At 49.5% G+C, this 15,518-nt stretch overlaps 3 protein-coding genes across 5 annotated transcripts; 2 read left to right on the top strand and 1 right to left on the bottom strand.

The window, feature by feature from the left end:
- The first annotated feature begins 3,001 nt into the window (after positions 1-3,001).
- On the top strand, positions 3,002-7,379 carry Nr1i3 (nuclear receptor subfamily 1 group I member 3). Its single transcript, XM_052199856.1, has 9 exons — positions 3,002-3,138; positions 3,618-3,748; positions 5,050-5,219; positions 5,419-5,558; positions 5,744-5,889; positions 5,943-6,098; positions 6,158-6,159; positions 6,282-6,400; positions 7,250-7,379. The coding sequence occupies exons 1-9, from the start codon at positions 3,002-3,004 to the stop codon at positions 7,377-7,379; spliced, it is 1,131 nt and encodes a 376-aa protein (XP_052055816.1).
- Tomm40l (translocase of outer mitochondrial membrane 40 like) lies at positions 6,461-15,319 on the bottom strand. 3 transcript variants are annotated; one of them, XM_052199851.1, is made up of 11 exons: positions 15,225-15,292; positions 14,052-14,139; positions 10,611-10,860; positions 10,271-10,338; positions 9,858-9,950; positions 9,495-9,596; positions 9,238-9,343; positions 8,929-9,051; positions 8,739-8,815; positions 8,444-8,546; positions 6,461-8,312 (listed from the first exon to the last, which is right to left on the bottom strand). In XM_052199851.1, the coding sequence occupies exons 3-11, from the start codon at positions 10,723-10,725 to the stop codon at positions 8,173-8,175; spliced, it is 927 nt and encodes a 308-aa protein (XP_052055811.1). In that variant the 5' UTR covers positions 10,726-10,860; positions 14,052-14,139; positions 15,225-15,292; the 3' UTR covers positions 6,461-8,172. The 3 variants fall into 3 exon arrangements, with proteins under 3 accessions (XP_052055811.1, XP_052055810.1, XP_052055809.1); XM_052199850.1 differs by lacking the exon at positions 14,052-14,139 and having other exon boundaries at positions 15,225-15,319; XM_052199849.1 differs by lacking the exons at positions 14,052-14,139; positions 15,225-15,292 and adding an exon at positions 11,082-12,492.
- Apoa2 (apolipoprotein A2) lies at positions 13,425-15,442 on the top strand. Its single transcript, XM_052199853.1, has 4 exons — positions 13,425-14,108; positions 14,318-14,400; positions 14,725-14,857; positions 15,218-15,442. Exons 2-4 carry the CDS (start codon positions 14,349-14,351, stop codon positions 15,336-15,338), a joined length of 306 nt encoding a protein of 101 aa, XP_052055813.1. The 5' UTR covers positions 13,425-14,108; positions 14,318-14,348; the 3' UTR covers positions 15,339-15,442.
- The last annotated feature ends 76 nt before the right edge of the window (positions 15,443-15,518 follow it).

Genomic DNA, 15,518 nt, shown 5'->3' on the forward strand with positions numbered 1-15,518 from the left:
GTTAGAGAGACGAAAGAAGAAAGGTGTGGGGGCTTTGAGCTAGAAAAGTTAGTGAGTGCTCTGCGCTTACTGACCTGCTGTTGCGGGAGGTTAGATGGTAAGAGCAGTGCAGGTGATGGAGGCCTTGTGGAATTACAGAGGGAACCAAGGACGATCAGTGAAGTGGAAACTTCAGGGTTCTTTAGAGAGTCAGTTGTACTGGATGGTGTTTTGCTGGGGCAAACACGTGAAGAAGTGTTTTCCTGAAGTAGACACAGGTGTGAAAGATTAAGGCAGATTTGTGAAGGAATGTTTCACTGAAGCAGACACAGGAGAGAGGATATACTGCTAAAGCAAACACATGAAAGAACGCGTGATGAAGGATTCCTTGCTAACGACATACATGTATTGGTCTGCCTTACATTGCATAGTTGAGCTGCATTTGTCTAGACTCTGTGGACTGGAGCTGATTGGATACACGTGCTGAGACAAGGCACGCGGCAGACTTTGGAGGGTATAACTAGGACTCAACCGAGAGATGGAGACAAAGCTTAGCTCGATGGTGCAGCCAGCTGTGCAACGCTCGTGGGTCTGCATCTTCGCTGATCTTTGCTTCCCTGGAGAGGCCCAGCCGAGAACTTCTCCGGAGCGGTGTTCCTGTTGGTCCCTCTAAGGCTGAGGCCTGGCTGTCTCTGCTAGGTTGTGTCCCTGCTGTCGCTAACCCGACTCTACCAAACTGGACTGCTGGTGTATCCATGAAGTGTTTGTGAGAGGATCCAGCTGTAGTTACTAACCTGTGAACTGCACTGCTGATTTCCAGACAACACAGACCAGAGTTGCTCCAAAGAACCTTTTCTAAACAGGTCCACCGCACCCCCACACCCACCCCGTATCCTTTCTTTTCCACTACCTCTGGATGGTGGGCTATAAGGGAGATTAAAGCGCTTAAGAACCATCATAAAAATAAAGTTTGAAAAAATTAAAGGTATATATCGGGACTGTTCCTTTGATATTTTTATTAAAAACCTGTAGTTTCCAGTCAGTTGGGCCTAAATAATAAGCTATGATTAACAAGAGGCCACCAGCCCTGATGTAGACAGCGTGAGAGCTCCAAGTTGAAGAGATTAGGGAGAGAAGCTGAGACTTGGCCCCAGGTGCCAGGGCTGGGGCCTGGAGGGTTTTCGTTGTCTTTACATTCTTTTTTGGGAGGAAAGATGCCATTAAGCTACTAAGTGTGTATAAAGGTTAGAGAACAGCTTGCAAGGGCCAATTCTCTCCTTCCACCATGTGAAGTCCAGGGATCAAACAGGTCACCATGCTTGGCAGCAAGTGCCTTTACCTACTGAAGCTTTACACCGGCTCCGCCTTGGTTTTTGGGGTTTTGGGGTTTTTTCTTTTCTTTTCTTTTCTTTTTTTTTAATTTGGTTTTTTTCAAGACAGGGTTTCTCTGTGTAGCCCTGGCTGTCCTGGAACTCACTCTGTAGACCAGGCTGGCCTCGAACTCAGAAATCCACCTGCCTCTTCCTCCCAGAGTGCTGGGATTAGAGGCATGCGCCACCACCGCCTGGCTTTGGGCTTTTTTCTTATTAAACGATTCTTTTCTTTCTTTCTTTCTTTCTTTCTTTCTTTCTTTCTTTCTTTCTTTCTTTCTTTCTTTCTTTCTTTCTTTCTTATATGTAAGTACACTGTAGCTGTCTTCAGACACTGCAGAAGAGGGTGTCAGATCTTGTTAAGGTTGGTTATGAGTCACCATGTGGTTGCTGGGACTTGAACTCAAGACCCTAGGAAGAACAGTCGGTGCTCTTAACCACTGAGCTATCTCTCCGGCCCTCCACCTTGGTTTTTGAGACAGTTTTCTCCCACTGGACTGGATTTCACCAAGAAGGCTAGGGTTGCTAACCAGCAAACTGGGAATCCACCTGTCTCTGCCTCTTTGGCATTGGGATTGAGAGTTGTCCCACTGTGCCTTTAAAAAAAAAAAGTAGATTCTAGAAATTAAACTCAGCTCTTACTGCTTATATCGTGAGCCATTTACAGACAGAGCCATCTCCCCAGCACCTAGAGTTCACTTTTACTCCTTTCTCAGTCACCCCATGTAAAAAAGTAGGATCTCTTTGAGCGTCATGCCTAAGTTCTTAATTAGAATACTGAAGTCTTTTTTTAAACAGGTTTCTGGGGCTCAGAGGTTAAGAGCACTGCAGAGGATTCAATTTCAATTCCTAGTACCCAACGTGCCAGCTCACAATCGCCTAGTCCCAGACGATCAGACACTGTCCTCTGATCTCTGTAGGTACTAGGTGTACACATTTTTTAAAAATCAATAAAAATTAAAAAAAAAAAAAGAATGAAAGAAAATCCTTTGGGATCCTGGTATAATTGTTATAGCTATTCTTTTGCTATTTGCAGACTGCATATGAAAAAGGTTGTCATCTCTTGGTTTATCCAGGATCCGTGCAAAAGGGGGACTATAGATTTAACCTAAAGCTTACCCATAGGAAAGCCTCCCTGAGCCTGGTAAGCAGCAGCTTTTAATGAGTCATGAGGTCCTAGTCCCTCCCTATCTGCCACCAACCAACACTTCTCGGGCATGCTAGGAAACCCCCCCCCCCAACACACACACCCAGGTCTTTGCCCTGGGTCCAGAGTCTGTGTCCTACCTACATATGGCACTGAGAATACCTGGAGGCCCCATACAAGAGGCAACCCTTGTTTCCCAGGCACTGAAGACCACAATCCCTAATTCCCTGGCCGTTCCTGAGATCGCAAGGAAAGCAGGGTGAGCGAGGAAGCCTGGGGAGAGGCGTCCTACACCAAGTTTTGTGGCCTGCGTGTGGCGTGCTGCCTAAGAGAAACAGGTAGGTAATTTGTTGGAGGCCAGAGACTGAAAGCAACATTTCTGCTTTTAGTGTAGGCAGTGCTGGGATCTGATGTAGGACGTCTTGGGAAGAGAGTCTGTAGAGGAGAAAGAAGTGAGTCCTATGGCCCAGAGCTGACTCTTAACCCCTCCCACATTCAGGAGACCATGAGAACTACGCTGACACTAGAAACCATGGTCAGTGACGAAGAATATGGACCGAGAAACTGTATGGTGTGTGGAGACCGAGCCACAGGCTACCACTTCCATGCCCTGACTTGTGAGGGCTGCAAGGGCTTCTTCAGGTAAATGCTTTCTCTCCCCGACAGCAACAACCCCGGCATTCCTATCTGTCCACCTTTAAACACTGGCACATCTCCAAGTTATAATACTCTGGCGGCTAAGCTGAACTGCCCTGTCTAGCACCCTCGGTCTTGCTGACCACAACACAGTCTGAAACCGGTGACATGATTAACAAAACAGGTTAACCGTTTGTCCTAGAGACCAAGCATAGTAGTCAAGAACACTTGTTCAGCACACACTACCTGCAAAGTACCAAGTCTGGACTACACAAGGGGTCCTGAGTGCCCTTGTGTTCTCATGGAAATGCTATAGCTCCAACCACCCCCTGAAGACCTTTGGGCACAGCTCAGATTAGCCTGTTCTTAAATCAGTCCATCTTTTAGGCTGTGTCCTTTCAGGGGTTGGGGAGGGGTGTCTTCTTATACCCACCTGCATGTTCTCTGCCATCTAAAGCCATGCAGTGTCTGTCTCTATCTCACAGACGAACAGTCAGCAAAACCATTGGTCCCATCTGCCCGTTTGCTGGAAGGTGTGAGGTCAGCAAGGCCCAGAGACGCCACTGTCCAGCCTGCAGGTTGCAGAAGTGTCTAAGTGTTGGCATGAGGAAAGACAGTGAGTTGGCCCCTACCATCCCAGGAATCCACTGACTGCATTTCTCTGCTTTTGTTCACATCCACATAGCAGGGAGAGTAAGCTTTTGGAAACTAATCAGATTCTGCCTGTTTTCAAAACTTCTAATCTCCTGTTTTATAAAGGACTTATTTTTAATGTGTATGTTTGCCTGCATTTATGTCTAAGTACCATGTGTGTCCCTGGTGCCCACAAAAGCTAGAAAAGAGTATTGGATCGCCTAGAACTGGAGTTACTAAAGTTGGCTATGAGTTGTCATACAGGTGCTAAGAATTTAACCCAGGTTCTCTGCAAGATCAACGAGTGTTTTTAACTCTGAGTTAAAAGCATCCTCCAGGCTCTCCCCATGCGAGTCTCTTTTAAGGCACACGCTGGCATGCATATCCCCTTTCAGACTTTGCCTCTTAACCCCCCTTCGATACATCCCAGCCACACTGACTCAGCGCTATCCTTGATCATGGTTAGCACGCAAACTCTCCCCCAAGGCTTTCCCATTTGCCATTCCCTTGCCTGAAATGCTCTTCCCCCTCTTCATACGGCCTGCTTTTCCTCTTCTATCTCTTAAGTACATACTACCTGTCACCTCATAGGTACTTCTTAGCTGTTTATTGCTGCTTTCTCTGGGCTATGCTTCCAACAGATAATGAGGCCGGTCTCCCACAACTTAAGTTGTCCGAGTCAGTCAGCTAGGGAACAGAATCACACTTCGGAATCAAGCCTGTCTGCCTCTCAAACTCTTACTTTCCCTCTCATACTGCTTTTCAACATAGAGCAGTGGGAAGGAGACGGTAGAAGCCAAATGTCCTGGCCGGCCTATATCACGCATTGCGCGGCTGTGGAAGTGTTCCTGCAGTCTGCTTCTGAAGAACGTGAGCTCTGACTTAGTGTTGCTAGATCCACTGACATCTAGCCTCAGAACCTTTGAAATTACAATTTCTGCAGATACGAAGTGATGTTTCCAATAATAAGACCCTTCTTCAATGTTTCCAAGGAGCCGGACAGTCTATTCCCTTCCCACCGTACTCTCCGCCCTTCCCTTCTTTCCCAAGGTACACTGTCTTCTGCTGAAGTGTATCACAGATGAATATGAGATCAACAGAAGTGTGCAGTGTGTCCCTGCCACCTGGAGACACTAATTCAGTGAAGTCCAAGGAAGCCTCAGAAACCCTTCCTTCCTTCATGCCTCCTTATATGGGGAGATTGAGGAGCCCCAAGTCGAGGGTTGGTAGAGAAATGGTCTCTGCTGGTCTCAACAGCTTTGTCATCTCTCTTGCCTGACACAGTGATACTGTCAGCAGAAGCCCTGGCATTGCGGCGAGCCAGACAGGCACAGCGGCGGGCACAGAAAGCGTCTCTGCAACTGAGCCAACAGCAGAAAGAGCTGGTCCAGACCCTCCTGGGGGCCCACACTCGCCATGTGGGGCCTATGTTTGACTACTTTGTGCAGTTGAAGGTGAGGACTTACTGGGATTTGGCCGGGGTACCTAAGGAGGTGGCCCGAGGAAGAAGGCTATGGTGTCACGCCCTGCTAAAAGTCTCCAGAATCCCAGAGTGGGTGGGTTCCTGGGCAAAAAACCCTTCTCAGATAAGACTCGTGGGGTCTAAAGGGCAGCCAAGGCTGGGGCCTCTCACTAATGCTCTGAACTCCACAGCCTCCGGCTTACCTGTTCATCCATCACCGGTCTTTCCAGCCTCTGGCCCCCGTGTTGCCTCTGCTCGCACACTTTGCAGATATCAATACTTTCATGATACAGCAGATTATCAAGTTCACCAAGGATCTGCCCATTTTCCGGTGAGTAGCACATGGCCTTTCAGGAAGCCAATGCTTCGTACATCATACCAATCTCGGGTTAAAGTCGCATATCCTTTAGCCTTCCTGAGCGCTAGGGTCTTACATTTTCAGTGTTAAGTGTGCCACCTGGACCTTTGGGATGGACAGACTTAAGTCTAAAGTGCCCTTATTTTCTCCCCACACAGGTCCCTAACCATGGAGGACCAGATCTCCCTGCTCAAGGGAGCGGCTGTGGAAATATTGCATATCTCACTCAACACTACGTTCTGTCTTCAAACAGAGAATTTTTTCTGTGGGCCTCTGTGCTACAAGATGGAAGACGCAGTCCATGGTGAGATGGTAGAACGGTGCAGGGTATGTATCTCGGTGGTGCGAGGTGAGGAGTGGTGGCCAGGAGGCTCCTCAGCCTACTGTCTCTCACAGTAGGGTTCCAGGACGAGTTTTTGGAGTTGATCATCCACTTCCACAAAACACTGAAAGGACTGCAGCTCCAGGAGCCTGAGTATGCACTCCTGGCTGCCATGGCCCTCTTCTCCCCTGGTGAGAACAATCCCAAAGCGGAGGAACTCGGGCCCCGCCACCTCCACCCAAACTCCCAGCTGCTTTAATCCATCCCTGACCTTCTAGCTTTCAAGCCTAAGACGGGGTGGGTCTATACTATCCCCAGCCCCTGTATGATGTGAGGCTCCCCATCCGTGCCCCCTGCCGCCTGGCCCTTACCAGCCTCCTATCTCAGACAGGCCCGGGGTCACCCAAAGAGAAGAGATCGATCAGCTCCAAGAGGAGATGGCGCTGATTCTAAACAACCACATTACGGAACAACAGTCAAGGCTCCCGAGTCGGTACGTAGGAGGCTGCGGAGGCTGTGCTAGGGGAAGGAAGGGATCTGAGAAACATCGAGCTCCGGATGAATGTATTTTACTGCTGTTTCCTTTGGGAAACCAGGTACTTAGGAATCTAGACCTTCCCTCAGGCCACCCCCATCACACATAGTATCCAGATTGCTTGGACTGCCATCTTGTGTCACTTTTCCAAGTTGTTGGCTTTTGTTGTCGTTTGCAGTCAGTAGAGATGCAAAGTAGCAGCTCATGGCCTGTGTGACAGCATTCCTGAGATTGGTGGCATTCCCTCACCTCAGCTCTCGGACTTTTCCAAACCAAAGCCAAAATTTCAAAGCCTTGTTCTTTTTCTGGCCGGTTCCTCTCCTTTGGGTCAATTCCTTGACATTTTAGGTCCCATTGAAATTAGGATCCTTCACGACGCCTGTCCCTAGTTGAACGACGCAGGCTCAGAAGTCTATGCCGCCTTCACGTTGCTCATTCCCTAATGAATCCATTTGCTAAGAGGGGGACGCGTTATACCACAGACTAACACAACCACCTTCTAGAACTCGATCTAGAAGGCTCCACCTTCAGATTCTATACAGTTGAAGTTTTGGCCAAGTACTTCCTTTACACTTGACCTCAAAGCCCTGGGTTCAGGAAAAACTAGGCACAAAGAAGGAAAACAGTGTTGATAGAGGCCCTTCTTGGGGATTTCTGAGATTTTTCAAAATATAGATGTGCCATCCAGAGCATGATTTTCTAACGTTCAGACTTAGCCTCTCTGAGGAGCGGTTCAAGGGATGGGAACCTCAGGACAGGACTCCCAGCTGCCTTATTTCCCTGGTAACCCTGCTACTTCCTCCAAAGGTTTCTATATGCAAAGCTGATGGGCCTGTTGGCTGAGCTCCGGAGTATAAACAACGCATACGCCTATGAACTTCACCGCATCCAGGGACTGTCTGCTATGACGCCACTGCTTGGGGAGATTTGCAGCTGAGGTCCAGGCTTGTGACCTTCCCCAGACCCCCTGGGATACACTGAACTGGAAAGAGTAAAGTGCTGGTACCCAAAATGGGAACCAGCAAAAAGGAGCTTGGTAAAGGCAATGGAACACTGAACAGTAACTGTGTCTTCGTGCGGTCGTCAGTGGGGCATGGAGTGGGTGGGGACAGAAAGAAGAGAGTTGGGTGGCCACAGGGCCAAAGTTGGTCTCTGGAAACACAGAGGATGGGAAAGACGGGAGCCTCAGGAATCAGAGGTGAATGAAGTTCCTTCTGGGAATGGGTGGGCCCATTCTTTGGTCTTTCTGTGGCCAAAGATTTAGCTCTTTAATCCTACCTTCCCAAGGGAAGGAACGGAAGGCTGAGGAATGGGGAAACCAGGAGAAATGGGAGAGGGGGCTTTTTTTCTGCTCCCTATTTTCATGCAGAATTCTCTGCTTTGAAGAAGGAGTAGTAATATCTTAATCAAACAAAAATAAGGAAAAAAGTGGGATGAGGGAAGCCAGAGATATCCCTTAGTCCCGCTCCCTGACTCCAGAGCCATAGAGCTTGCGGGAGATTACAGTGGGGCTGATGGCAGTATTGGGAACCTCAACCGCTGCCTAACTGGACAAATGATCCATGGCAGTTCCAGTTCCGAGGAGGACATCATCCTGCCCCCATCTCTGCCCATGGGACCTTGGAGTCATCCGGCAAGGCAGGCTCTGGAGAGGGACCTCGTCAGTCTCTGGCCCTAGGGCATCACACTCAAAGGTTCCAGCTGCTGCGGAGGCTGCTCCCAGGACAACCTCAGCCCACGGTGATGCTGAAGCCACAATGGAATCTGTTTCGCCAGTGATTGAGGAAGGCTCCCAGGGCAAGGGTGACAGGCAGGGGACGCATCTTCTTCTCCAGCACTGCACCTACACACCAGTTACTATCCACCAAGCCTGCCAGGGAAAAGTATATTGACCCCGTTTATTAACCAGACTTGGTGTAGAGTCAGCAGACATAAGGTAGAGCCTCCCTCCCTGCATATCCCCAAATCCTTCACCATTTCTAAATGTCACAAAACCCTCACCTCTAAACACCATATCGGCCTGGGGCAGAGTCAGGTGGTAACCAAAAGAGAAGGTCGTATCTTGTAGCCTTGTATTTGCCTCAAACTCTACTCCAACCTGAACCTGAGAAGTAGGGACAAGAATAAGGGGAGGATCTCTCTCTCTCTCACCATGAATCCCACAGGAGTTCTCTGACAGGGTATAAGCAAGCTGGAACATGGGTGTGAAAATGTTGACCGGATGAGGATAGGAAGACGGCAGAAGATTCTGACTGCCCAGGCTTACCAGGCTAGAGGATGAGCCCAGAGGTCTTACCTGTTCATTTGCTTTGTGGTAATAACTTGCATGGGCCCCACCTGACCCAACATTCAATGTAGCTACCCAGTGGACAGCTGCAGGGTGCGGGAGAACAGAGGGAAAAGACAGTTACTGTCATAGATACAGGCAAGGAACCCCAGAAAAGCCCCAATTGTTCCTCCTCACCACCACCCACTCGGTCCAGTACCTGAGTACTTCCCAGCTAGAGTCAAGATGGCCCCCTCTTCTCCTGGCCGCCGGTGATAAACTAGCTCTCCTCCCAGCACAAGCCGATGGGTGATGCTCTGCAGGAAGTGAGCAACCATGATCACTGTCCGGGCGAGAGGAGACAAGAGTCAGGTTTACTTTCTCACCATCCGGTCATTCCCACCCCAGCTTAGCCAAAAAAGTCCCTTTTCTAATCCCCAAACTGCATTGCACTGCGCATGAAACAACACAATTGCCTTTTTTTTTTCCCCGCAAATGGACAGGCAAGAACTCTGTCCCAGTTCCCCACCTGATTCCCCAATCAGATCCGGATTTCCCAGGGTCAGAGTGGCTGTGTAGTCATCTCCCCGATACTCGCCATCAAATTGCCACGTGAGGAACTTGGCCTGCTGTGTCTGGGTGGGGAGAGTAAGACATAAAACACACTTCTCTCTTTTTATATTCAGTATTGCCTCTGCTCCTCCTCCCCCGGATCCCCCAAGGCAGGATACCCATGGAGGAGAAAGAGAGGTGCCTCGGTGGGCGGGGGCAGGAACTGTGGGTCACCTGGAAGACAGCCTTAGCTCGCAGCCGTTCTGCCAACAGAAGCAAGACCTGAGCGTTGAGACTGCCACTGCTGTCCATATCCCCCACCACAGTGGGGAACACCTGTGAAGGAGCGGAGACAGAGAGGCTGAGACGGGTAGCTCGCTCTAGTTGGCAGAACATAAACACGAAGGGATTTCAGCTACATCTTACAGTGCCCCCTGGTGGACGCCAAAGACAAACTCTGGCATCTTTGCACAGGAATAGCTCCTGTTCAGAAGAGGCACTGAGAACATAGATGCTGAACACACACATTTCCTCATTCTCAAGATCTATGTCCATGCGGGTTTTACACAGTTGACGCGAGTGTGGGGGAGCCCTCACCTCCGTGGGGCTAAGCTGCCAGTCCCCTGCATAGGCGGTATGAAGATGGTACCCTGGCAAGCCCAGGGCACTCATGTGCACGGTATGAGCTACCTGAGGAAAGAGGAGACAACAGAGAGCATAGCATTCTATTTCCCTTCAATCCTGTACCCCACCCTTGATCTTTTTGTCCATCCAGAGGAGGACTTTTTAAAACCTCAACTATTCCAACTATGCAGAGGGTCACCAGATTTTAAGCAACAAGTCCCACATCTTGTTGCTTAAAGGCAAAGAGGGCAAAATGGGACCCCCACATCTTCCCACATTTGTCCTGCATAGCCTGGCCAAGACTGGACTAATAGGTGTGAAGATGAGGAGGATCCAGAGACAAGCAGGGAGGAGGAGGGAGGAGGGGGCCAGACAAGTGGGAGCACCTGGAAATGGCTGCTCAGAACCTTGTTGACAACCAGCTTCACACCTTCCATCTGTGCGGGGAATACATCTGAAAGGGATTGAAGGGAAGGAACAAGGACAGATAAGGACCCCTGACCTCGGAGACAGACTCCCCTTTCGGTCACACATGAAGCACTGGAGGAAATGACCTCCTTTCAAATCCTGCAACAAAATGTTCTACTTTGAGCATCTGATCCTTCTTGACTGTTGGATGCTCCAGCTGTGATCTTCCCTTTCTGGTCACATCTGGACATCGGCATTCAAGATCCTCCCCTTCTCTATGACCCTTCATCCTGAGACACCCAAACGCTGCGGGCTCACCTTTGCACAACCGGTGCAGCTCATCGAAGCTCCCGGGGTTGGGCAGCGGTTCCTCTCGACGGTGGCTCCGGCGGGGTAAAGTCCCCATCGGTGCCAGGCCCAGGGTGTTCCCCATTTTAGTCCAGAGGACAGGGAGGGGTTAGGGTTAGCCTGGGGACAAAATCTATTGCTCCCTTTATCCCGCACGGGCTCCACCCCCCATCATCGGGCTCCCCAGTTTCAGAAACTTCCATATGGTTCAGTGCTAGACCTGCAATAAGGAACAGTAGGGGAAGAGAGCACCGATGCGAAAGTTGAATCCCGGGCACACTCCCGCCCCATCGTTGATCCCTCACCCCCACCTGTCACCCTCGTCTGCTCTCCCATTATCTAGTCTTAACTACGACCACAGGCTTCAGCTGACTTCCTAGTTTCTCTGTTCCTCATTCCCACGTCCCAGGGGTCTGCCCGCAATGGAACACTAGCCCTTACCGTCTCAGACCATCCTGCAGCCTCTTTCCCCTAGGCACACCCCGGTCATCTTGATGGGGGCAGCCATCTTGAGTAATGGCAGAACTGCAGCTTCACCCTGCATTCCTAGCATGGCCGTAGGCGCCATCTTGGAAATGGGCAAAGGAAGCGCCCCAAAACCCAACCCACTCAATGATGAAAAAGGTGCCTCAATTTACTATTGACCAATAGGAGAGGAGAAAACAGAAGAGTGGCAGGTCTGACAGCCCCAGCGCTTCAGTCCGAGTGCAGTGGCGAGTGGGAGTTTGTGGGTGGCCCTTAAGACATTAGTGGAAGGCCCCCTTCTAAGATCGCCCAGCCTCCTCAAGGTCGAGATAAACTTGTGAGCGTTCAAGACACTAGAGGGAGCATTTTGCCTAGTAGACCACTGGAGTTCCTTAAACCGGAACGTGACAAAAGTGAAACTATATTTTGAAGGCATATTTTATGAAGAAACACTCAAGGATTGTGAAGACGTGGTTCACTTTATCCTCCACCTTCCTAAAAGCCGCTGGAGAAGCCCCACAACTCTCCACTATACACCTCCAAGGAACTGCTACTCACAAACACAGCTCTCCCCCTAGAAAACAGAACCCTAGCCCCCAACCTCCTCCCTCTGGAATTCACAGGCCTTGCCTTCTTGTTAGAATAGAAATGACTGTGAGAGTTTGAGGGAGAGGAGAAAGTTGTGGGCAGACCTAGTTTCTGAAGCAGCTACCCTCCCTATTTAATATTTACTTGCAGAAAAGACAAATAAAATCTAAGAATACAACCACAGCCTGAAGTTACGCTCTTCCCCAGCGGACAGGGGCAAGCTGTAATGTGACACTAGAGATAAGTCCACAAAAGGACAACTGGAAATGTGCACGATTTCTTGGTCTTTGGGATTGGAGAGATGGCTAAGTGGGTAAGAGCTCTGGCGGGGCTGGTAAGACTCAGATGCTTCCCCAAACCAAAAGTCCTAAGTTCAATTCCCAGCAATCACATAGTGGCTCACAACCATCTCTAATGGAATCTGATGTACTCTTCTGTCGTTTGCATACATGCAAATAGAGCATAAAGAGAGAGACTCTGTGTGTGTGTGTGTGAGAGAGAGAGAGAGAGAGAGAGAGAGAGAGAGATGGCTGTTCTACAAAAGACCCTGGTTCAAATCCCAGCACCCACATGGCATTATAAAGAGAGAGACTGTGTGTGTGTGTGTGTGTGTGAGAGAGAGAGAGAGAGAGAGAGAGAGAGAGAGAGAGGAGAGAGTTGGCTGCACTACAAAAGACGCTGGTTCAAATCCCAGCACCCACATGGCAGTTTATAACTGTAATTCCAGTTCCAGAGATTCTGACACTCTTACACAGATACACATGGAAGCAAAAACACATAAATAAAATAAAATAAAATAAAATAAAATAAAATAAAATAAAATAAATACCCTGGCGGTGGTGGCTCATGACTGTAATCCCAGCACTCTGGGAGGTAGAGGCAGGCGGATTTCTGAGTTCGAGGCCATCCTCGTCTACAGAGTGAGTTCCAGGACAGCCAGGGCTATACAGAGAAACCCTGTCTCGAAAAAAACAAATTCAAAAAACTAAAAAAATAAAATAAAATAAAGAGTTCTTGGTCTTCCATTGCACCCTCCCTCACCCCCATGGCTCTCTAATGTTTCAGTGCACACAGGGTAAGCTTGGGGACAAAAGGGTACAATAGGAATATTTTCAGTATCTACTGAGCTGATTCCACCGGAGAGCTCTGGGCCTAGGGAATGAATGTTCCTCTGTCCTTCCATACAATTAGAACAGGGCCAGGGGCCAGGACCTGACTGATAAGGGGATCAAATGACCGGGCACCTTTGACCTCTTAACTACTGAGGTTGGGAGCAGAAGGGCAGAGGCTATTTTTCTGAATTTGTTTTTTGGGGGCAGGGAGTACACATTGATGAGAACCCATAAATGGAGCTGTATTTCATGATTATTTTAAAGGAATTTCATTCATGAAATCTATCAAATGCAATAATTCCAATGCATTTTCTCTGTGCCTTTGTATGTCTGTAAGGTGTGTGTGTGTTTGTGTGTGTGTTATTCATGTTCCCTTCCTGTCTCATTACACATTAACTCAAAAGGGACAGAGGCAGTTCTCACTTATGTTCCCAAAATCCCCTTTCCCTCCCACCTCCTATTTCAATTCATTTTCCTTCTTTTTTCTTTCTTTCTGTTCTTCTTTCTTTCTTCCTTTCTTTGTGAAAAACAAGGTCGCTCTTGCCTCTCTCACTCTCTTAGCTTCCCTCTTGCCCTCTTGGGCTCTTCCCTTCCCCTCCCCCCTCCATGTGGTCATGGCCGGCCTCTATTCTCTACTCTCTCCTTCTCTCTCCCTCTTAACTCCCCTCCCCATGCCCTAAATAAACTCTATTCTATATTTGGGGGGAAAAAAAAAAGGCAGAGTCTCTCCAGGCAGCCCTGGAACTCACTTGATAGATCAGGCTACCCTCAAATTCACAAAGATCAATCTGCCTCTGCCTCCCCAGAGCTGGGATTAAAGGCTTGTGCTGCTATGCCCCGCTCCTTTCTCCTTCTGTTCCCAAATTCCTCTCTGCCAAATGGCTGTGAAGGGGTGAAGGGTTGGGGAAATGAAATTTGTCCGTAACGAGGTAGAGATGACAAGGTCTAAGGGCTCCGTGTTAGAGCTTTCCAGAACAATAACTTAGAATCCTGATTACCTGATTGATACATGTGAACCATCAACTCCTGATGCTAAAAGAATAAGTCATAAACAGACATTGGCCTTCTCTAAAGTTTGTACCCCTGTTGCTCGCTCGCCCGCTCGCTGTGACACCGAGAGTCCCTTTTGCTTGTCCTTTTCTAAGGCTTGTTTACACCATCGTGATCTCTGCCCTTCTGGACTTGCCATTCTCTGTATCACCTGACGGGGTGGGGGTGGGGGAGGAGAGGTGTATATAGCCCCTACCTCCAGTCAAGCCCGGAGTAGACGGGAGTAGACAAGAAGGACTGCGACACAGACCCGGTATGATAAGGGAGCAAGAGCTGTGGGCACACTGCAAAGAGGAGGGGCCTTGAATTGTGGAAAGGGAAAGAGGGGCCTAGGATAGATCGAGCATCTGGGTGGGCTAGGTTAGAGCGAGCATCCGAGCATCCGAGCATCCGGGTGACGGGATCCCTTTGACGGAATCCGGGTGGCTGAAGCCCTTTGACGGCAGTGTTCTTTCTCACCAGCTGCAGTGTCCCCAGGCTGCATTCTGCTATCATGAAGCTGCTTGCAATGGTCACACTGCTTGTCACCCTCTGTAGCCTGGAAGGTGAGTTTTTGATCCGGCGGGGGTGGGGTGGGGTGGGGTCGGGGGGTGGGGGTACCAAAGGAAGGAAGGCGCTGAGAGGCTTGGTTGCCCAGCCTCATGTGCGTCTACAGCCTAGTACATCATCAACCAGTAGACTCAAGAGGAAGATCATTCTCTTGCTAAAGTCCAAAAAAACCGAACCAAACCAAAAACCAACAACAACCAAAAAATATCTAGCAGGACATCAATTTGGGAAAGGGGCTGAAGACTGGGGTATGAGGGGAGACCCACTGGGATCCACTGCTGGCAGTCCAAATGCCAAGACTGTGACCTGTGTTTGTGCAGGAGCGATGGTTCGGAGACAGGCAGAGGAACCGGACGTGCAGAGCCTGTTCGCTCAGTATTTTCAGAGCATGACTGACTATGGCAAGGATTTGATGGAGAAGGCCAAGACCTCGGAGATTCCGAGCCAGGCCAAGTAAGTCTCTGGGAGAGAGCTCAAAGGGCTACGGGACTGCTTCAGGGAGGGAGACAGTTCTCATGGGTATCTGAACTCAGGGGTCCCACCTGAGTTAGGGAAGCTCAGGCTTAACTTGGGGAGAAAAATCCCTCCCTCAGCCTAGATGGGGGCAGCAGGAAGTGGACCTTGGACTCCAGTCTGATCCTCTGCTGCATGGACAGCCTATCCGCTCCGCCTCCAGCAGGCTTTGCTATACCAGGGTACATCAGGGTATATTATTTGGGGACCCTAGGCAGTCTGTTCTGACCTTCATCACCAACAAAGACCCTGTCAGTGAGTAGGGCCCTTCGAATTAACCTCTGGTCCTTCCTTCCCCAGGGCTTACTTTGAGAAGACTCACGAGCAGCTGACACCCCTTGTCAAGACAGCTGGAAGTAGTCTGATGAACTTCTTAAGCGGTTTAATGAACTTCGAGAAAACAGCTTCTGCAGCTAAGTGAGATGTGTCAGGACCAGTCTTCCTACCCCAGCTGCCCCGCTGGCCACTGCTAGAGCCCCTCTCCCGTTTTGCCTGTTTTCTCCAATAAATGAGGAAGGAATTAAACTTCGTGCCTCTTGTGTCTTTGGGTGACTGGGACAAGTAGCAGGGTGGGGGAGGAGAAGGAGGAAGGAATAAGAAA

The sequence above is a fragment of the Apodemus sylvaticus genome, chromosome 12, assembly GCF_947179515.1.
Source record: "Apodemus sylvaticus chromosome 12, mApoSyl1.1, whole genome shotgun sequence".
In the NCBI taxonomy this organism is placed as follows: Eukaryota; Metazoa; Chordata; class Mammalia; order Rodentia; family Muridae; genus Apodemus; species Apodemus sylvaticus.